Here is a 22,633-nt window from a genome sequence, read left to right on the forward strand (position 1 = left end):
TTACCCCTCCATGCAGAAGTGGAGAGTGAGAAGTGGCCAGAAGTTGAAGCCACCAGTAAAGTGTTATCAGGGCAGCAGCACAGCACAGGGTTATGTTCTTCCTTTGTGGTTTCTAGTCATGCTGCAAAAGGAGGTAGGGGAAAAGACATAGCCACACCAACAGACTCATAATTAACAGGGAGAGTCTTAGTCGGTCACCTTATTTATCCCCCAATTGACCAGTACAGGAAACAATGACTGAATATCCAGAATATACTCTTCCCCTCTCCAATACACGTAGCCTAGTAACACCAAGTCACTAGTCTTTGTAAGCGAGCAAACTGACATGTTTCTAGTGCAAGTCATTGTCTCTTGCTAGAGAGGAGCATAATCAGCCTAAACCAAGAAGCAATTCAGAATGCTAGCACACAGGTGTTCTAGCATTGGAGATGGACCAGTGCTCACTTGAAGAGGTTTTCTGCCCCAGCTCGCATTCTCATCTCCTTGTTGATCTGTTGGTTAATTCGTGCGCGGCGGTGCTGCAGTTTGCTGCGCTGGGTCTGTGCAAAGGGATCGCAGCCCTGCTAAGAGAAAAAAGATTATCACAACATATCCTGTTCAAACAGAATATCTTCACCAAACTTAGAACATTCTTTCTATCCCACCCTCCTGTACCACCAGCCTCATCTGTTTCTTTTTCAAATCCGCTCTGGAGAACCATTGCTTCTGGACAGCCCACAAGCAGCGAGTCAACAGATAATAGCTTAACACAAAAGCCTCTGCTATTCTTTCCTCCAGATTTGATCATCTTTCTTTGCTTTGTGTCAAAGTGCCAAGGACAATGACATGGCTTAATAATAAACATATATGGTGTGAAGTGTAGTTTTAGTTCATAACACGTCGACACAGCCGACGTTAAAGCGCTGCGACTCCAGTGCTGGGAGCGCTGTCTACACTGCCACTTTACAGCGCTGAAACTTGCATGGCTCAGGGGTGTTTTTTCACACCCTTGAGAGAAAAAGTTTCAGTGCTGTAAGTGGCAGCGTAGTCAAGGCCTTAGCTCCACTTGCATGTTATACCGCAACGAAGCCGCCTAGAGCGCTCTAACTCACTCCCCATCCACACTGGCAAGGCACGTAGAGCGCTCTGACTCCCTGGCTAGAGCGCTGCTGATACTCCATCTCCCCGAGAGAGATACAGTTTCCTGTGTATTGGGTGAGACGCTACAGTGTCAGTGTGACCGAGGGCTTATGTTACAGTGCTGTGATTGCCCTCCAGAAAGGTTCCATAATCCCATTAACTGAAGTGGCCTCTCTTGTTTTTGTTGTGAACTCCGGCAGGAATGTGGAAGTGGCCCTTTCAAAGCTCCAATTTGGAGTGCTAGCTGCTTATCAGCTCAGAGAAAAAAAAACAGCTAATGTTTGCTTTCAGTGAGTGAGAGAGAGGCGGGGAGTCTGTACTTACAAGACAACATGCTGACACTCAACACCCCAAAAACCCACTCTCTCTCCCCCCACATACACACAACACACTCCCCCCTCCTCCCCAGTTGAAAAGCACATTGCAGCCCCTTGAACGCTGGGATAGCTGCCCATAATGAACTGCTCCCAATGCAGCTGCAAGTGCCGCAAATGTGGCCACACCAGTGCGCTTTCAGCTGTCAGTGTGGACAGACTGGAGCGCTTTCCCTAATGCACTGTACGAAGGCTGGTTTAACCCAAAGCGCTCTACATCTGCAAGTGTAGCCAAGCCCTTAGCAAACTCTTGTGAAACTATCTGCTACCTACTGAATAGTTCAGTCCCCGTCCCCCTTTTCCCTTTATCTGCATCTGACCCAAACAGCAGCTGAAATATTCCAGCTATCACTTAATTACAATCACTTGCTCTCCCTTAGCACTTCTTTCTACAATACTGAATGACTCCACTTGCTGACCTCCGTTCCCTTGATACCAACACTAGCACTATATTTCAAATGCCTCATTCCTTTCAGCAAATGACAATAAGTAGTCACACTGACGATCACTACAATAAGCCACCTGCTGAGGTTATTCAGCAATTCAAGCACTCAGGGAAACAACGAAGCCTTTTGAAAATGCGTTATAGTGGTCTGGTACCATTGTTGCTTAGATTGCCTGGATTACTAGGTGGATATCCAGATAGTTTTAAAAACATGGGATCTCTCAAGAGTGGAATAATATATGTTGTCTCCTTTACAGGACTTTATTGGATGGACATAGCATGAAAGATTTAGGATGCCAGCCTGAGGAGCCTCAGATCACAGTAAATCTATAACTGCAGCCTGGACACTAGCATCCTGATTTTCCATGGGTGATGAGCTCCTGCTGAATTCAGGATTTGAGCTTGCTCAGCAACTCTGAAAATCAGGGCATTACTTTTAAATGTAATCCATTTATCACTTTTACTCTCTTCTCCACTCCCTTCCCTCACCCAAAAAATTTTTTCTTTGAGTCAGTCTCTTTATAGGCAGGGAATTGTTATGAGTTTAATCATCACTTTGGGGAATCACAAATATATATTATCTTGAAGTTTCACAAGGGGAGGGAAAGAAATATTAGCGGGTACTCCCAACAAACACTGTTAGGAGGAGGATCTCAGATTCCACAGTGACACAAAAAGCTCTACCCACACAGAAAGATTGAAAATAAATTGTGAAATGTGCTCCCTAGGAGTGCCAAGGACCTAAATAAAGAGCCCTTTTTGGAGGGGTCCAAGGCAGGGGAGTTGTGTTAAGATGGAGACATGGAAGTCTGCTATTCTTATGTTAATATCAGATAATCTGCAACAACAAAACCACCTATGCCAGCAAGCTAAATTTTAGTTTACACAAATAGGGTGAATTTCACCCCAGTGCAGCCAGCACAAGTCCTACTTCAGTTCTGCCTAGGCTACGTCCTGGCCCCCAGAACCGGGACTGGGTGGAATTCACTCATAATCTCTCGTGAAGTTCTTTAGAGCAACAGAATGACCTTATTTCTAGCCACCACATAGAGCCAAAGCTTTAGAATAAAAGACTAACTCCTCCTCCTCTTTTCAGAACCTCTCAACACTTACTATAGCTCTGATTAGGTCAAAACCCAAAACAAAGCCACTACTTTTATTAATTTTTTTAAGCCACTAAAACTAGCTTACATTACTTCTCATGTGGCATCATCTTATTTCACTTGTCTTCTCCTGATCACCACAGGGTGGGGATAGGGACAGGGCATCATCTCCTTGCCCTCACCTAGGCAGCAGGCTCTGGTGGGTAGGGAATCTGTGTTGGTCTGTGAGGTGCCATGCTTATCTGTAGAGATGGACACATTTTCTACCGCACCCATCATGGTACCTGGGTATGTGCTTGGATGATGATAAAGTTAAATTTGCATGGAGAAGTCTGCAGTGGACTTTGTGAAGTCTTGTCTCTCCTCCTTGCTTAAATGAGGTATTGCTTGGGGAATATACGGATTATAGAATAGGTGATAATGTGCTTCTTGCTGAGAGGAGGCAGTGGTCTTATAAATGCAGGCTAAGACTGCTATGTGGCCAACACAGCTGCAAGAAAGTCTCTAAGCGTATGTCTACACTATGGAATTAGGTCGAATTTATAGAAGTCGGGTTTTTAGAAATCAGTTTTATATACTCGAGTGTGTGTGTCCCCACAGAAAATGCTCTAAGTGCATTAACTCGGAGTGCTTCCACAGTACCGAGGCAAGCGTCGACTTCCGGAGTGTTGCACTGTGGGTAGCTATCCCACAGTTCCCGCAGTCTCCGCTGCCCATTGGAATTCAGCTCTGGTTCAGGGGCCAATAAAAACCTAATTCTTGACTGCAAAAGAGATAATGGGGATTTGGAAACCTGCCCTAGTTAAAAAAATGAAAGATGGACAGGAAATAAGTGCAACTTATTTAGGAATGGGAAAATAATGAGATCATATTTGTTTTGATTAATAACTGAGGTGGCGGTGGGAAATGTTGCTTGTGAAAAGATTCAAGGTAATTCATAATCTATTGGGGACTAACTGTTCTGGATATTTTGAAATCATACAAAAAGACTGACTTGAATGAGTTACTGCTATAAGCATGGACGTTTGTGATTATTGTTGAGCAAAATTCAGCCTGCAGACTAACATAGCAGATGGCATGACCTCTGTTGCTCAGCTTCTAATACTCTGATTAATGCTCAAATGTGACATATAAAGTAATCTGTGCATGCATTACAAAGATTGGAGAAAGGCAGAGAAGGAGATCATGAATCATCTGAATGAATTAAATGGGTCACTAGGACTAAAAAGTAGCTGTCCCACAAGTCTCATGTGTGAGATGCTGAAAACAAATGAATAACTCCGAGGACTATTGCATTAAGGAGCAAATGCTGAGCTCTCAAAAGGTCCACACCCATTTTGCAGACACTCTGCTTCTTCACCAAAGTGAATTTAATTTAAGAGATTGAATCTTGCCATTCTTAGCAAGAATGAGGAATACTGCAGCCACAGAGCCCTATTCGGCGATTGTGCCAGTTATTCCAAGCTAAGATGGAGCAGGCTGGGGGACCTTAAAGGAGCATCTAGATCAGAGGTGGGCAAACTACAGCCTGCAGGCCACATCAGGCCCATGGGACCCTCCTGCCCGGCCCCTGAGCTCCTGGCCCAGGAGGCTCGCCCCCTCCCCGCAGCCTCAGCTCACTGCGCCACCGGCGCAATGCTCTGGGCGGTGGGGCTGCGAACTCCTGGGGCAACGCAGCTGCAGAGCCCGGCCTGACCCGGTGCTCTGTGCTGCGCGGCCGTACGGCTGTAGCGCCTCCAGCCACCAGTGCTCCAGGCAGTGCAATAAGGAGACAGGGAGCGTGGCGGTTGGATAGAGGGCAGGGAAGTTCGAGGGGGTGGTCAGAGGGTGGGGAACGGGGTTGAATGGGGGCAGGGTTCCCGGGGGGCAGTCAGGAATGAGAGGAGGGGTTGGATGGGACAGTGGGGGGGCAGTCGGGGCGGAGGGTCTGGGGGCGGTCAGGGGACAGGTACCTGGGGCAGGAGTCCCGGGGGCGCTGTAAGGGGGCGAGAAGCAGGGGGGGGGGGGGTCGGATAGGGGTTGGGCCACGCCCGGCTGTTTGGAGTGGGACAGCCTCCCCTAACCGGCCCTCTGCACAATTTTGGAAACCTAACATGGCCCTCAGGCCAAAAAGTTTGCCAGCCGCTGATCTAGGTGCTAGTCAAGTGGAGGAAAACAGTCACTAAAAACAGACAAGCAAGTCTCAGAGTTGATGACAATTTCTAAGAGAACCTGTTAAAAAATCATCACAGCAGATTCAAGGAGACTAAAATGTCTAAAAGAAATTGGTTCAGAAGGAATGTAAGACTCTTAGGGATCCCTTAAAATGGATATCAGATACTGCTACATTCATGAAAAATCCCATCCCTAACCATAAGAACTTTAATTAACCAAATCCATATGTACCTCTTTGAAGGGACAGAGGTGAGGCAAACAGAACAGAGGTGGGGATGCTGACATATATACACATGGCAAAAGGAGACCGAGCTCTAAGAAGCCCACCTTAATTGATTAGTCTCATGACAGTTGGTACAGCAACACTCATTTTTTCATGTTCTCTGTGTGTGTATATATAATCTTCCTACTGTATTTTCCACTGCATGCATCCAATGAAGTGGGTTTTAGCCCATGAAAGCTTATGCCCAAATAAATTTGTTAGTCTCTAAAGTGCCACAAGTACTCCTCGTTTTTTTTTTTTGTTTTTTTTTTTTAAAAAGGAGCCAGAGTCTCAAAACATGCCGAGCACCCACACTCTTAATATCCAACCCCTTTAAGGTGTCTCCAATCAAGCACCCAAAATCGGTAGTCACTTTGGGAAACTCTGGCCTTCCTGTATGCCTCCAGGAACATCCTAACCACAGATGTGAGATGAGGCAAGGCAGCATTAAACTTAATTTTTTCATTATACAGCGGCCTAGGAAGTTGCACTCTTTGGATTTGCCCAAAATACTACGTAGTTTCTGATAAGAAAGATGCACCGTGCTGCTCGCAGAGTCAGGAGTTTATAAAAGCAAGCATTTGAACAAGCGCTCATGTTTACTGTCTTTTTAGTTGAATATTACATCCCACCATTTAAACAATCAAGTTTCATGAGATAGTTTTCAATTCCCACCCATGCTCCTCAGCCAGTCAGAAAATGCAGTAAAATTGTACTGGAAAGATGGGTATTAAACTGGGTCATGTAGCACAGGGTTATGGGAGGGGTGGCTTAGGCATAGAAATGCAAGTCAGGATCTTGAGACTTACTGCTTTTAGGAAATTCATTTGATCTCTCTGCCTCATCTTCCTCCACCCACTGTAAAACTGAGTAACCCTCCCACCTCCCTGTGAGATACTGAGTAAAGCCTTTTGAAGATTAGAAGTACTATCACAAAGAACCATTACTGAACAGTTTGTTAGAATGAGCACTATGCAACAACTACAGTAGGTACTAACTAAGGTCTAGATTCTAGTCTCTAGCCGCTCCTGCCATTTTAAAATGCAATTAATTTTAAACTGAAGGAAAGAAGGAAATTCTGCCAGCATTTTACCTCAAGACATTTTTACCGATGAGAAAACAAGCAGATAATCTAAAATGAAGGTTCTTCAGATTTAAAGTGAGAGAACACCACAAGAATAACTCAGTTAGGCACTTTTGGAAAAATCTCACCCGTAGTGTGCATCTCCTCGGACAGTCTGCACTCAAATGAACAAAGAACAGTTGCCTGTTTCTGCTGACCAGAGTCCCTGGAGATTTAAAAGTGCAATATAAAGAAAAACAAAAACTGCACTACAGTTTTCAGCAAGGACATTTCTTCCAAAGCCCGTCAGTTACTTGGGCAAGAGGGACACATGGGATGGCTTTTAAACTTCAGTACAAATTTCCTTACTTGATTTCCTGCATAACCTTAAACCCAATCCTGAAACATAATGAGCAACTGTAATTAAACGAAAGGTTTCCGTGTTAGTCTGTATCCGCAAAAAGAAGAGGAGGACTTGTGGCACCTTAGAGACTAACAAATGCATCCGATGAAGTGAGCTGTAGCTCACAAAAGCTTATGCTCAAATAAATTTGTTAGTCTCTAAGGTGCCACAAGTCCTCCTTTTCTTTTTGTCATTAAATGAAGTTAGTGTTAACCTCTCAGGCCTTTACTGAATATTAAAAGGCATTTCCGGGTGCAGTTGCTACAGTTGCACAAGTCACATTTTGAGTGAAATTCAGGGTTTAACTCAAGATTTCTTAGCCATCCTTTGCAGTGGACTTAAACCAGGTAAGTAAACATACAGCATCTCCTCTGTCAACAGGTGTCCATAATCTTTGTTGCATGCATAGGTCAGAACGCAGAACAGATTGTATGTACTTAGAGTACAGCATGTTAAGAAAGCTATAGGAATGAATGAGATATGGGTCATTAAGTTACACGAGTTGTGTCCAGCACTGAAGTTTATTGCCTCTGACAAACCAGGATCAGAGCCAGTATTATTCTAGCAAGTCCGTTCTAGGCCCCAAAAGCCTGCCAAACATTACATTCAGTGTCCAACACAAAAGGAAAACAAAGTGTTCTGCAGAAATGTGCTAGAGCTATGTTTCAGTGTTGTGAAAGAGTGAGAGGCTGGTCTCATGCAAAGTGAAGGGGACAAAAGATCGACAAGGCCCCTTACATGTCAATTGGTAATTGCTGCTGACTTAAGATTTGTCTACACGGGGACATTTACAAGCATAAGTATACTTTTGTAGGTTTCAGAGTAACAGCTGTGTTAGTCTGTATTCGCAAAAAGAAAAGGAGTACTTGTGGCACCTTAGAGACTAACCAATTTATCTGAGCATAAGCTTTTGTGAGCTACAGCTCACTTCATTGGATGCATACTGGGGAAAGTATAGAAGATCTTTTTATACACCCAAAGCATGAAAAAATGGGTGTTTACCACTACAAAAGGTTTTCTCTCCCCCCACCCCACTCTCCTGCTGGTAATAGCTTATCTAAAGTGATCACTCTCCTTACAATGTGTATGATAATCAAGGTGGGCCATTTCCAGCACAAATCCGGGGTTTAACAAGAACGTCTGGGGGAGGGTGGGGGGGTAGGAAAAAACAAGGGGCAATAGGTTACCTTGCAGAATGACTTAGCCACTCCCAGTCTCTAAGTCATTCTGCAAGGTAACCTATTGCCCCTTGTTTTTTCCTACCCCCCCACCCTCCCCCAGACGTTCCTGTTAAACCCTGGATTTGTGCTGGAAATGGCCCAACTTGATCATCATACACTTTATCTGAAGACGTGAGCTGTAGCTCACAAAAGCTTATGCTCAAATAAATGTGTTAGCCTCCAAGGTGCCACAAGTACTCCTATTCTTTTTTCAGGGACTATTAAGTATTTCACTCCTAAGTTTAGGTTTGAATGCAGCCTGGGGCAATTGTGACTGATGACTGTTTGGTGCCTTACAATGTATGAACTGAGGTGAACTTGTACTAACTAGCTCATTTCCTGGTGTTCACATCTCTCACTCACCCAAAAAACCTTACCAGCAGCCTCAGCAGAGGTAAAAGACTGAATTTTCCATGGAGTCTGAATTATCCTACCCTCAGAGGCCATACCTCCAGGTAAGGTTGAGGAACCTTGTGGCGCAGCACGTGGGCAATTTATATTACTGCGGGTCTTGTTTTATGCTAACCACAAAGACTTGAATCTGCAAGACTGCCAATTTAGCACCTCACAAACAGTGAGTTACCACCACACAGTAATTGATCTCACAAATATTGTGCACTTAAATCTGCAAGTTTGCTACAATAGGGCAACAATGCACATTTTGTACAGGAGAAAAAGGGTATGAGAGACTTTGAAATGCTGAACAAACATTCTGAAAACCCAATTCTCTAGTTTTTGCTCTAGTTTTTTACTCTCTCATCAGTGATTCTGATGAGAGAGTACTGCTGAATTAAGATGGCAGGATTTAGCCACTATATGGTAAATTAGAGATAGTAAAAGCTAAAACAAATTCTGCCCATGAATAGCAACGACAGAGACAACGCTAAGTACATACTCTAAAAAGCTAAAGCTGCATTAGGTTTTTATCCGCCTTAGTTTTATTTCACTCCCAAAATACCAAAAGCAATTAGAGTCCATCACTGATAAGTTACAGTATTTCAGACTCTCTGTATAAATCCATTTGGAGGTACAATAGCTAAAGGTAAGTGCCACTGGGGTTGTGCCTATTTTTGCCAGGGGTGAATTTGGCAGTCTCACTGTTTCATATTTACTTCTCCAGTTTATGACAGGTTTGAGACATTTATTTTAAAAAAAATGCAAATATCTACATTACTCATATGCTATAACTCTATGGGACGAATTTCAGTATAGTGGGGGCTTTTTTTTTAGAAAAAAAGTCAATTTTCTATAGTCCTACAGAAGGTTATAACTAGAAATGCTAGCTCAGCTACCTACCGCAGCACAAAAGACATTGCTATAATTAAATGAAACATTTTAAGTCTAGGACCCCAATCCTGCCTCTGATCCATTCATCCTAACTTTTCATCCATTCATGCGGACCCTACGTACAGTTCAGGACATAGTCCAAGGCCTGGTTTAGGTTCTTATAATGCAAACACACACATGGTGATGAACACAGTATAAAAACATACAGAACAGATACATGCATTACTGTACATGAGCACAGTATAAGAGCCTATCACCATAGCATCTGGGCAGGATGGCATTCCAGTACTGCTTAAAATACTGTTCTGGACAGGGGTGCTTTTGAATTAGGGCCTATGGTAAGAAATTCAACTGAAGTCAATGGGACTACTCACTGGAATAAGCATTACTTCCAGTGAGCAAATGTTTGAAGTATCAGGCCCTTAATATTACCAGTTATTTTATTTCTAAGAGAGAAACTGTTAGATACTTTAGGACCAAAGTTTAGATATTATAAAAATTTTATTGTCTATTCACAATTCAAAGAAAACTGGTAGTGGTGGTTGAGATTTATGTTCCTCAACTACATTTATAACCCACACATTCTAGAACGGGGCCAGTGTAGGAGAATGGGAAAGTGAAGCCGTCCAGAGACGTGAAACTGATTATCCTACTTTTGTGCCACCAGTTGAATGAAGAACAAACTGTAAGAGCCTGAAGCACAAGAATAGATTTTAAAAATCTCTAATATTTTTAGCCCAAGAAAATCCACTTAAGGAACTACCAACATTTGAGAAGCAACACATGTTGCGGTAGCACAGCAGATCTAACAGGCAGATCATACAGATTGATATTTTGTCCTTTTACATAGGAAAAGCTACTGACCTGCAGCAAGCTCCATTAGGTGTTTAATATAGCAATAGGGCCTCAGACTCAGACAGCACCACATTATAAGCGAGTGCCATTTTCCTGAGGGAGGCTGCGTTACAAGGTATGCTTTACAACAATACACCATTAAAAAAAGTCTATTGATAATAGCTGTATCACAATCTTTTAACAACAAAACTCATTATTAAAACTCTCTAAAAAGATTCTCAATGTTGACTGATGCACTGAACAAAAGAAAGGATAAATAAAAAAAATCAAGTCCAAATGCTCCAACCTGTAAAAAGTTACTCTGATCATTGGGGGTATAGGGGGAGGGGGGAGAGAGTGTGGGGAGGGGGAGTGAAATCACTAAAATGAGACATGGTGGTGCAAGCAGAGAGCAGTCTGCATGTCACAAAAGTGAGGGCAGACGACCATTTCTGTGCACAAGTAGGGAACAGATGTATCAGAGCCTCAGTGACAGAACGTTAGCGTGTAAAGAAGATAACCGTTACTCTAGTATCTGTAAAAAGAAAAGGAGGACTCGTGGCACCTTAGAGACTAACAAACTTACTTGAGCATAAGCTTTCGTGAGCTACAGCTCACCTCATCGGATGCATTCCTAGTTTCTGTGATTCTCCACAAAACAGTAAAACTATAGCAACCACACCTACCCAGTTCTCTTCCTGAGAAATGAGTGCATTACAGTTACTGATTCTTCTTTCAAGAGACACCAACAACTTGTAGGGGTAGCTTTGTTTGTTTGTTTTTTGTTTTTTTTAAAGTGTCACGTCATTAGAGGTGCTCCAGTTGTTCCTGAGTTCTCAGCTCAGTTTTTGTGGTTTTACAACCATGTTTTCTTACTTCAGATGTTTCTCTCCTGCCTGTTGCTGTCAGAGGACCCCACGCACACAGTAAACGGACTCCCTTGCAGAAGAGAAACAGTGAACCAAACTATAACAAAGTCAGCTACAACAAAATACACACACTTTACTAATCTTTTGTTATAGGTAGCACCTGCAGTTATGAATACTGCAGGAAAATTCTGAGACAAATGTGACTTAAATTGACTGTGTCCCTTTAAATTAAATCAGAAAGGTTAAAAATTAATACTTAACTGAAGATTCTTTATTGATCTTTACCTAGAAGAGGCTGTGGATTCAAACCTACAGACCTTACTGAGGAAAAACATCTACTGAACTAAATGGGAGATTTGTCTGAGGAAGAGCTGTCGATACACATCAGATTACAATGACCATTTACACCAAATTAGCAAACAAACTTTCAGGACACACAGAAATTGGCACACTTCACACAGTTTCGAAAGCCATTATTTACCCACCTTATGGTGGTTTTACAACTAGTGTTTGTAAAATACTTTGAATGTAAGGTTTCAGAGTAGCAGCCGTGTTAGTCTGTATTCGAAAAAGAAAAGGAGGACTTGTGGCACCTTAGAGACTAACCAATTTATTTAAGCATAAGCTTTCGTGAGCTACAGCTCACTTCATCGGACAGGGGACAGGGGGAGAAAGGGGGTAGGGCGCCCTGGCTCGGGGACGGGAGGAGTGAAGGGCGCCCTGGCACGGAGGGGGAAGGAGAGGAGGGGGAAGGGCGCTCTGGCACGGAGGGGGGGCGTAGGGGGACGGGCGCCCTGGCACGGGGGGCGGGGGGGGAGAAGGGCGCCCTGGCTCGGGGGGCGCGGGGGGGGGAAGAAGGGGGGGTAGGGCGCCCTGGCTCGGGGGGCGCGGGGGGGGGAAGAAGGGGGGGTAGGGCGCCCTGGCTCGGGGGAGAAGGGGGGGGGGAGAAGGGGGGTAGGGCGCCCTGGCTCGGGGGAGAAGGGGGGGGGGGGAGAAGGGGGGGTAGGGCGCCCTGGCTCGGGGGAGAAGGGGGGGGGGGAGAAGGGGGGGTAGGGCGCCCTGGCTCGGGGGAGAAGGGGGGGGGGAGAAGGGGGGGTAGGGCGCCCTGGCTCGGGGGAGAAGGGGGGGGGGGAGAAGGGGGGTAGGGCGCCGTGGCTCGGGGGAGAAGGGGGGGGGAGAAGGGGGGTAGGGCGCCGTGGCTCGGGGGGCATAGGGGAGAAGGGGGGTAGGGCGCCGTGGCACGGGGAGGGGAGGGGGACGGCGCTCGCCCCGCGCCCCGCTCTCACCTTCCGGACGCTGCCGCTCTCCGGGGGCCACAGCAGGAGGAAGCCGCCGTCTCCCGCCGCGTCCCCTGGGCCGCCCGGGCTGCCCTCCGCGGGCACCATGGTGGCGGGGGGTGGCCGCGCTCCCCTCAGCCAGGCCGGCAGCCCCGGGCCCCGCCAACGGCCGCTCACCGCCGGACCCAGGGAGGGGCGGGAGACTGGGGCCGCCCCGGCCAATCGAGACGCGGGTTGCCCTGGAGTGAAAGCGCCGGCGTCCAATGGCAGCGAGGACGAGGGGTGGGACCAGAGGCGTCACCGCCCCGCTCCCTGTCTCCGCGGTGCCCGAGGGGAGGAGACCCTGTCGCCCCTGGCAACGGTGGGAATTAGAACGCCGAGGACGTCACGGGGGCGGGGCCGCCTGGGCACAGCCTTGCCTGGAGGCGCGCGCTGGGAGGCCTGCACGCGGCCTCTGCACCCGCCCTCTTCTAGCCCGGTCTCACATCTGGGCCCTTTTAACCCTCTCCTCCCCCGCCCCTGGGGCAGCCCCTCGCACCCCGTTCCACATCTGGGCCGCTGCACCCCCTCTCTTTCCCCACCCCTCCAACATCTGGCCCCTTGCTGTCTGGGGGGGAAGGCACTAGCAATGTAAAATGCACGTAAAACCCTTGTCTCTGGGGCACTGCACTGCCCCTTCCCTGCAGCAATCTGAGCTGAACCCTCCCCTCAGCCCTGTCCCAGCGGGAGTTTACACCACCTCCACCCCCCGTCACTGCAGTTTGTGGTGCATTTGTCTAAGGGCAGGTCTGCAGGAGAGAATTACTTCCCTACAACTATGTTGCTCGGGGGTGGGAATCCACACCCTTAAGCGAAGTAGTTATGTCAACCTAAGTGTGGGTGTAGAGCGTGCTAGGTCAGCAGGAGAGCTTCCCCTGCCAGCACAACTACTGCCTCTTGCAGAGCCCCATTAACTACACCAATGAGAGAGCTCTCTCCTGTTGATTTAGAGCATCTTCCTTAAAGCACTACAGTGGTGCAGCAGTGCCCATGTGCCATTTTAAGTGTAGACCTGCTCTCAGCCAGGAAATCCAGTTCACCTTGGACTGAGGTAGGAGCAAAACCTGTTCCTCTTGTGCTGCTCCTCTGTTGGCCTCTTATGTCATAGAATCATAGAATATCAGGGTTGGAAGAGACCTCAGGGGGTCGTCTAGTCCAACCCCCTGCTCAGAGCAGGGCCCATCCCAAACTAAATCATCCCAGCCAGGGCTTTGTCAAGCCTGACCTTAAAAATATCTAAGGAAGGAGATTCCACCACCTCCCAAGGTAACGCATTCCAGTGTTTCACCACCCTCCTAGTGAAAAAGTCATGAAGTCCCTGGCTTTTTAAGAGCATATTCTCTTTGAAACAAGCAAGTTCTAGGCAACTCTGTCAAAAACTACAGTAGAGAGATTTCAGAGTAGCAGCCATGTTAGTCTGTATCTGCAAAAAGAAAAGGAGTGCTTGTGGCACCTTAGAGACTAACCAATTTATTTGAGCATAAGCTTTCGTAAGCTAGAGCTCACTTCATCGGGTGCATGCCTATGCTCAAATAAATTGGTTAGTCTCTAAGTGCCACAAGTACTCCTTTTCCTTTAATAGTGGAGAGAATAGAAATTGTGTAGAAAAGCACTCAAGAGTCTGGAAATGCCATACTTAAGGCTGCATTCACCACACTAACTACTTCCCCATCTATATCCTAATGCATACAGTTTGAGCATTGGTCTATACTTAAAAGTTAAATGGACCTAGCTATATCACACATGGGTGGGAACAATTCTCCCTTCTGAATGCTGTAGTTAAGCTGATGTACCCTCCTACGCCGCCCGCCCCACTCACCGGCTGGACGTAGCTAGGTTGATGGAAGAATTCCTTCATCAAACTAGCTACCGCCACTCAAGGAGGTGGATTAGCGTCCTACATCAATAGAAAAACCTCTGCTGTCAGTATAGGAAGCAACTATGCTATGGTGCTACAGCAGCCCAGCTGGTCCAATAAAAGATATTACCTCACGCACCTTGTCTCTCAAACTGTCAGGCAGTAAGAGTACTGAGGCTGCTTCTTATGATACTAAATAGGATTGTTTCATTGTTACCTTGTCCTCCTCTCTTTCCCGGAGTTTATTGTAACCACCTGTAGACTCATAGCATATTTGAGAACAGGGAATGCCTTTTTTTATATGTGTAAAGTAGTGCACCTAACATAACAGGCTCTTGAGTCTTCGTTAGGAACTCTAGGTGCTACCACAGTACAAATCTAAGCCTTTAATTACATGATCACATAATATTTCCACAGGGGCCCTGTCTCATTCAGCATGCAGTCTGAAGGGTGCACAATTAGATAGCAGTGCACTCAGTTAATAATGAAGGTCAAATTATTGTATTAAATATTAAACTTTTGTACTATTAAGTTAATAAAAGCGTATACACTAACTTATCCCCACCTCTGCTTTTCCAGTACATCCTCTTGCCATCTTTTTCTGTTGCAGGCTCTTTAGGGCCAGGATCATACATCACATGTCACACAGTACAGAGCACATTGTCACCATAACCAATTTAAAAAAGGGGTGCATCTTATTTGGTCTTCTAACAGGCACAAATTGGCTCAACAGCAGCAGGGAATTTAGGAGAAAGGTGGAGAGGGGTATCAAATCATAATACAGGATAGAGTCTGAGATGCCCTGCATTAACATTTAATCAGTATCTTAACTCAGACGTAGTAGCTTATTTGCTATTTGGTCTGTTTCTTTTTTAAACCTAGGTTTAGGACAGGGAAAGGGCTCAAAAGCGACTTTCCTTGGCTCACATAGATCCATTCAGAGCTAGAGCACTATTGGTTCCTAGCTCTTTGCTGTGACAGTCCAGAGATCCCACAGCTTCCTCGGGGACAGGTGTAACTGTCTGACCACTTGACCAGATTTATAGATAATCCATTGTGAGCTGCAAGCTCATACCTAATTTATTATTTGGATCACATGTCCAGTCCCAGCTTTCCCTAGATCCTTTACATTTCCAGGAGTCTGCTGTTGTTCTGGGGCTGCTGCCATTTTTTTCAGGCAGAGTTGATTGATATCGCCCATGTTACAAAGAAATCCTACACTGTACTATCTCATCGAGACTATCCAAATGGAGCCATTGTACTGAAAGGACAAAGTTGCTTTAAGTATTGGGGATGGTGGTAGTTCTCTTTCTGCCTATCTCTTGAAGCGGTCTAATGAGCAAGTGCAGGATTTATGTATCACTATGTTCTGCAATACCTGCAGCCATGGCAGAATACATCTAGGAACAAGAAACCCTAAATGTCTTGTCTACACCTGCATGAAGCTCCAGCTATTCTGGGTGCATTAATGCAGAGACTCCTGCTGCTCCTGGTTCACTTTATGCCGATTAGGAAGCTCTGTTAAAACTGATAGTCTGAGTAGCATTCATCACAATCACCAACATTACAAACCAGAGCACTTAAGTCAAACACTGATACTGCTAGACAGGCTGCACTCTCGTTTGCTTTATTTCATCCACTAGTGCTTCATACACTATCCGAACTGCACTGAGAGATCTGGATTCATTAAACAACTTTGGTGTTCTGGCTAGGGGATCAGTGACCAGGCAGTGTGCTACCCAGAGATGGTCTTACCCTAGCTAGGAATATCAAGAGCTGTTTTGCCCAGTACTGACCTCCTTTGTAAAGTGGTTTGAGGTCTATGAAAGAAGCTAGATATTAGTGATTAGTAGAGCACTGCTGCTTGCTATTCCTTCAGTAGCCCTGGCAATAACAGAAGGGCCCAGAGAGTTATGTTATGGTGAGACTTACGCTGGCTAAATCCAGTTTGGGTTAGGAGGGATCTTTCGTGGCTCATCTAGTCTCATTTGATGCATTATCCCCAAGTCATTCCTAATAATACATGGGTGTCTTGACTAGCCTGGAATATCTTCAGTGACGGGGTCACCAGCTGGACGACAGGATTAGGTTTATCTAGATGGGAGCCCAGGCAAATGCAGCTGGGGGTGGATAAGCAAAACAAGCATATGGAATGCCCCATAACACTAGTTTTTACAGCTTCTTGCTATAACTCTGACTTGCAGAATAAGCCTGAAAGTTTACTAGCCAAGACCCAGGAAGCCTCCTTGCCGGCCCTTTACCCTGGTGATTGCTGTTCATGGGGGAGGAATGGATTCAGTGATTATACTCACCCAGCAAGAACAGTCACTCCGGCTGTGGGTGAGATTTTGCAAGCCTGCTGCAACCAGAATCAAACAGTTCCCCCAGGGAAGTTGTCCAGGAGGAACCAACCCTATTTCTTAAAAAGAAAAGGAGGACTTGTGGCACCTTAGAGACTAACAAATTTATTTGAGCATAAGCTTTCGTGAGCTACAGTGAGCTGTAGCTGTAGCTCACGAAAGCTTACGCTCAAATAAATTTGTTAGTCTCTAAGGTGCCACAAGTCCTCCTGTTCTTTTTGCGGATACAGACTAACACGGCTGCTATTCTGAAACCTATTTCTTAAGAGTTTAGTTAATGTTCAAGAGCTGACAACGTGTTTCACCTCGAAGGAAGAAATCTAGGAACACGCTGACCCAGTCCTGCTAGTTACAATCTCTGGGCCCAATATTGCTTCCCATCAGACTTGCCTTTAACTTCATTGGAAGTAATGTTAGGCATGGAACGTGCCAGCTGAGGTCACTCTACATTGTTGCTCCAGGTTTTCTGTGTATCTCCGGTTATTTAGCAGACCTCCGGCTGGAGCAGTGCCAGTCCGTGGGCTAGTTTGTTGTGTCTAATTACAGCCAGTTGCAGGGCGTGGATGGTGGTCCAGGAAAACAGAGAGCCACACCATCTGCATCAAGCCAGGGGGAGGAAACTACTACCTCACCCTCTCAGGCTTGCCAGGTAAAGGAAGGATCGATGGGCTCAAAGTACATTCCCACCCTCCCACAGCCTCCGTTGGTAGCTGGGTTCAGTTGTTTAACTGTTCTTAGAAGCGATGCCTAAGGTAGAGAAGGTCGGCTATGCAAACATGTTTGCAAAGCACTAGACGCTTGCAAGGAGCAGTGTAGCAGAGAGCCTGTTTGCCCCCTTGGAGATCTCTCCCCATTTTTACAGCAGAGAGTTGTCTGGTGTTGCTTTCCCTAGAAATACTAGCTTGCATTCTTTCCAGGTCGCACGCTCACTTCTTTCTGGGGGCCACCTCCCTTCTACTGAATGTGTGTAACAAGGGCCACCTCCCACCCCCTGGAACAGCATGAAACCTGGAAGGACATTCAGAAGCAGGGTTTATTAAGTAATAACTCCTGGTTAAGTATGTGCATAGAAAGCTGCTCCCTTTAACTCGCTCGCTGGAAGGTACAGCAGAGGCATGCTGCAAAATATGGGTAGAATGTGCTACCAGTATACTCCTTACTGGTTTATTGAAAAGGCACTGGGAAGGAAGTGGGAGTGATACAGACAAGCAAAAGAGGGACTGGGAACTAAGAAGGATTCAACGAGTTTGGGGAGAATGGTTTGTTTCACAGCTTTGGGCAGAAGGGACCAGGGGCCTGCAGAGCTTGGCACAAGAAAACTCTCTCTAGGCCAGCTTTTAACTAAAAGTCATGCACATTAAAAACAGAACTCTTATAAATGAGGGCAGGAGAAGCAGGGAAGTTTTTAGGAGCAACTAACTAACTAAAAAACCAGTGAAGCCCCCCCAAAGGCAATATCTACAGCACTGGAAAATTCCTAAGACCTATTTATTTCTTGGCTATCTAATCATAAAAAAGTCACCTTACCACCAGCTTCGTGGAGAAACACAATACTCTCTTATTACAAAATTGGTAAAAATCAAAACCACAGCTCAAGAAACAGATGTAGTAGCACTGACAAAATACTGCACTTACATCTCCCCACCCATGATAACAGTTATTCCATCCACTAGCTAGCCCAGGACTAGTAAAGTTAATATAGGTAAACTGAGGACCCTTTTATGTAGGTGAATTTTCCCAGAACCCCCCCAAGGCTTAGACAGCCTCTATCTGCTGGTTTAACTTTGATTTTAAGACTACATTTCCCAGAAAGCTCTCTGGGCTGAGTATCTTCCAATCAGGGATGAATGGGGGCTTTAAATCAAGCTCCTGCAAGGGGGCACTTGCCCTAGAGAGGAAAGCAAGGAAGCTATTCATGAGGGAATCTCTTCTTAACCAATATTATTTAGCCGGGTGTTACCCCAACCAGGTGAGCTACCGCCAGCAAATATCCAGTAGCGTTTAAGATCATACAATGAAAGGGCTTGCAAAGCATGAGGCTTTTAACAGAAAGAATTGTCTTATTTCCTCCAAAAGTTTGCAAGCCCCTCATTTTCCCTCCCATTTGTTTCTTGAGATGAAAGAGCCAAGTTTCTGTAGGAAAGGGGCTAACTTCCTTCAGAGAGAGGAAGCGACCCAATGTCATTCCATTCACACTTTGGTTGCATTATTTGCATCCAGTATGGACTTGATTTTTTCCAGTCCTGTTCTGCCTAAAGTTCTTAGGGCTTTCATGGGCAGATGGAGTTTGTCAAACTCTCTCTTTCCCTCTAGAGGGTTCTGTTTTCTCAGTGTGCTTTGTTTTATTTTTCTGCCCCTGTCTGATGTTCACTCACTTCCTGGTTGTCCAGTAATTGATAAAGTGCTGTAATGAGCTTGCTGCTAATTCTGCACCTGGGGTTAGTAATACAATAAAAGCATAATCAGTCCTGAATGCCCACTGTGCCCCTCTCTGCAACCTGCTACATTCCTGCTTAGGTGTGAAAGGTGATTTTGTTAAGGGGCAGAACTAGAAGCTGGGGGAGGAGGGGAATCTAGATTTTATTCCCAATTCTGCATAGATTTCCTTTGTGAATTTGAGCACACTTTCAAAGGAGCCTATAATTTTAGTTGCCTCAATTTTTTAGTACTTTACTTTAGAGTCTAAGGCCAGGAGCCTCAGAATTATTTACCCCTTGTTTCAATGGGAGTTACAGAAGGGAATAAATACCTTTGAGGATGTGGCCCTGAAGGCCTGATTTTCAGTGGAAGCTGGAGGTGCTCAGATGTCACTAAGAGCTGTGAGCTGAAGGTAGGGTATGTGTAAGCCCCTTCGTTTTCAGTTTAAATTGATTTTTACAAAAAAAAAAAAAAGAAATCCTGAGTTTTACAGAAAGTATTACTCATTTTTTTCTGATTTTCACCCTACTTTTGTGTCATTTGAATATACAAAAAATAGCTTGTTTTATTAGCAAAATACAATACATTAGCCTGTGTAGATGCAAAATTGCCTGTTGAAGTAAGGCTGTGTATTAGTGGAAGATACACAGAATAAACAGGCACACAAGCTCTGAAGTGTGTGCGCATCGGAACATACTGATGAATCTCACGCCCACCACAAACGCATTCCAAGCTGTTAGCAGATACCAGTTTAAAGATCTGACACACTAAAATGGAAAGAAAACAAAAATCGGTGTCAGAATATGTTTCAGAACGCAAGGAAGTGTTTGAAAGTTTTAAAAAACAGGAGAAAAGGATGAAATTGAGTGTATGCTCTGCAAATGGTGTGGCCCAATTATTAAATGTAAATATTTATTGGCTAATAGTTCTAAGTCTAGGACAGTAAACTGTTTATTCAAATGCAAAGTTTTATTTAGGGATTAGAGATGTACTGTTTTCTTAAACTCAGAGGTGGGGTTGTGTTTTGAGTTCTGTTTTAGTTCTGCAGCAAACCACATTAATGTTTTGATGAATGGAATTCAATCTATTAAATACTTTTCCGCCCTGTCCTTCCATCCACCAGAATAAACCCCAATATTTATCCAGACAAATTATTAATAGTTTTTTTCCCCCACCTATTTTTACCTGGTTTTTGTTGTTGTAGTAATAAACACTGAAAATTAAGTAAAATAAAAATGGAAAACAAAGGGCCTTAGGTATGTGTAAGGGCCAGATCAGCTGAGTTCCCAACTAGTCACCTGAATAAGAGCCAGATTTGCAAAAGTGCTCAGCACCCAACATGCAGAAAAGCTCTTATGAAAAGCTGGCCTCAGATGTCTAACGTTAGGCCCCCGGGACTGGATGCCAGGTTTGAGAATTTGGGGTTAACCTCTTTGTGCCTCAGTTCCCTTATCTAGGAAGCAAGTAGTGGTTATTGGTGCCTCCCTTCCTGCAGTGTTGTGAAGCTCAGTTCATTAACACTAGAAAGGACTTCAAGATCCTCTGATGGCCAGTAGTATAGAATTCCAAGGTGTCTTTATTATAAACCCCGTGTGTCAGTCCACGGGACAATGCTTTTATTCAAGCCCATTGGAACGATCTAGTCTAATGAAATTTCGTGAAGCACTGGAGGTTTCATAGTCTAGTGGATAGAGCATGAAGCTGGAAGATCCGGGTTCTATTCCCATCTCCACCACTGCTCTGCAGTGTGACTTTGGGCAAGTCACTACACCTTTCTATGCCTCAGTTTCCCCCACCGCTCTTTCTTTGTCTTGCCTGTATAGATTGCAGACTCAGTGCCTGGCACAATAAGGCCCCAGACGTGGGGCAGGCTTCTGTGGGCTACTATAATGAAAACAATCAATAATTAAAATACCAGTAGCATGTCTAATCTGTTCTCTGTGTCCACTAATTTTATAGCCTGATAAGAAAAACATTAACAGTCCTGTTTGACTGGCAGGCTTTGTTCTATAGGAACCCGCGCTGTGTGGTTGCTGCTTGATATTCTAGATGTGCACAGAGTTTTTCTTTTATTGCTTGGTCCGGTATTTGAGGATAAAAATGCATTTTGTTTGCAATGCTTTACCGTGTTCCTTGTTGAACTAAATACTGAGCTTATGTCCCATGCATGGTACCCGACTTAAAGATGCAGTGATGCAAGTTCACCTGGGCGTTGTCTTTGCAACCTTTATGCAGCCAGCCAGCTCTTCTTCTTAACAGCAGTGCTTCTGCTTTATACATTTGGTTCGTGCAGCTCTTTTCTTTGCAGATGTAAATTTGCACCATGATGGATAACGAAGAGTTGGCAGAGGAGAGGGACATTGGGAGCCATCACGAAACTGACCAGACAGCATCTTCATCAGTGAAGAGTAAGAATGACAGTAACAGGTAGGTGGTTTCCAGCGACAGCAAGAATACACCGTAACTTCATGAAAAATGTGTGCATCGAATTGATGGTATTAGAGCTATGGACATCAGCTGTCCAACGTCTCATTGGCCCTCTCGACCTTTTTGATGGTGTCGTATGTTCATTTAACTATTATTAATCGTAGGTCTGTGATTTCCAGCGTCACTAGTATAAAATACCCTAGCTCGTGCTACTGTCACCGTCTGCTTAAGAATGTAAATGCTCAAAAAGTAGGAAATGCAAAAAAATTAACATTGAATGTGCCACCTTGACGCTACCCCTTTGTGCATCTGTGCGGTGGTCCTTAATGCTGTGATCACGCACTGTTCCTCACGTACAGGTGTTGCCTGGAAAAAGCATTTTCTGGCCATTTGAAAGGTTCTACTAGCATGAGAGAAACCCTGTACTTCATATAGGTAACATGGATGAGGCTGCTAACATCTTACCAGCCAGTGAAGTGTCTCTGCTGTTATCAACAATATGTAGTATGTAAGGGTCTTTCCAGCAACAAATCGTGTAGAAGGTTGAGAGGGTCACCAGCACGGAAGGATGGTCTGGTGGTTCCAGGACCAGCCTGGGATTCAGAAGGCTCCATTTCCTGCCATGACACAGACTCTTCGTGTGACCTTGGGGAAGTCACTTAGGGTATGTCTTCATTGCAGCTGCAGCTAAAATTTCCAGCTCAGCTCGACGTACGTGTGCTAGCTTTGATCGAGCTAGTGTGCTAAAAATAGCAATGTGGTGTGGGTGGCGGGCGGGACTAGCCGCCCCAACTTTTATGCCATCCGAGACCCTAGGTACATACTCAGATACTAGCCTGTCCCACCACCCATGCCGCTCTGGCTAGCCTGCAATTTTTAGCAGGTATGTGTGTCAGTAACCCATCTGTTAAAATAGAACATAAGAATGGCCATACTGGATCAAACCAATGGTCTCTCCAGCCCAGTATCATGTCTTCTGACAGTGGCCAATGCCAGGTGCTTCAGGGATAATATTCCCTCCAGAATTCCAGGGGTTTTGTGAGGATTAAAGATTGTGACGGATTCAGCTACTATGGTAATGGAGCCATCCAAGATGGATAACAAACTTTTACCCAAGGTGT

At 45.2% G+C, this 22,633-nt stretch overlaps 2 protein-coding genes across 6 annotated transcripts in view; one reads left to right on the forward strand and one right to left on the reverse strand.

Moving 5' to 3' along the window:
* Positions 1-12,571, reverse strand: part of RHPN1 (rhophilin Rho GTPase binding protein 1) — a 52,872-nt gene extending 40,301 nt beyond the window's left edge. For 2 of the 5 annotated variants that reach the window (XM_074943738.1, XM_074943735.1), the window contains exons 1-2: positions 12,420-12,571; positions 445-563 (exon numbers count right to left, since the gene is read on the reverse strand). In XM_074943738.1, the coding sequence (XP_074799839.1) occupies positions 445-563; positions 12,420-12,518 (218 nt within the window). In that variant the 5' untranslated portion in view covers positions 12,519-12,571. Of the gene's footprint in view, positions 1-444; positions 564-6,669; positions 6,747-10,950; positions 10,970-12,419 lie in introns of those variants that run through there. The other 3 variants (XM_074943739.1, XM_074943736.1, XM_074943740.1) reach the window with 3 other exon arrangements.
* A 4,726-nt stretch (positions 12,572-17,297) lies between these two features.
* The window catches only part of TOP1MT (DNA topoisomerase I mitochondrial), a 53,840-nt gene continuing 48,504 nt past the window's right edge, over positions 17,298-22,633 (forward strand). The window contains exons 1-2 of the mRNA XM_074943744.1: positions 17,298-17,316; positions 21,394-21,512. Of these exons, the coding sequence (XP_074799845.1) occupies positions 21,409-21,512 (104 nt within the window). The 5' untranslated portion in view covers positions 17,298-17,316; positions 21,394-21,408. The remainder of the gene's footprint in view (positions 17,317-21,393; positions 21,513-22,633) is intronic.

This window comes from Natator depressus, chromosome 2 (genome assembly GCF_965152275.1).
Source record: "Natator depressus isolate rNatDep1 chromosome 2, rNatDep2.hap1, whole genome shotgun sequence".
Classification (NCBI taxonomy): domain Eukaryota; kingdom Metazoa; phylum Chordata; order Testudines; family Cheloniidae; genus Natator; species Natator depressus.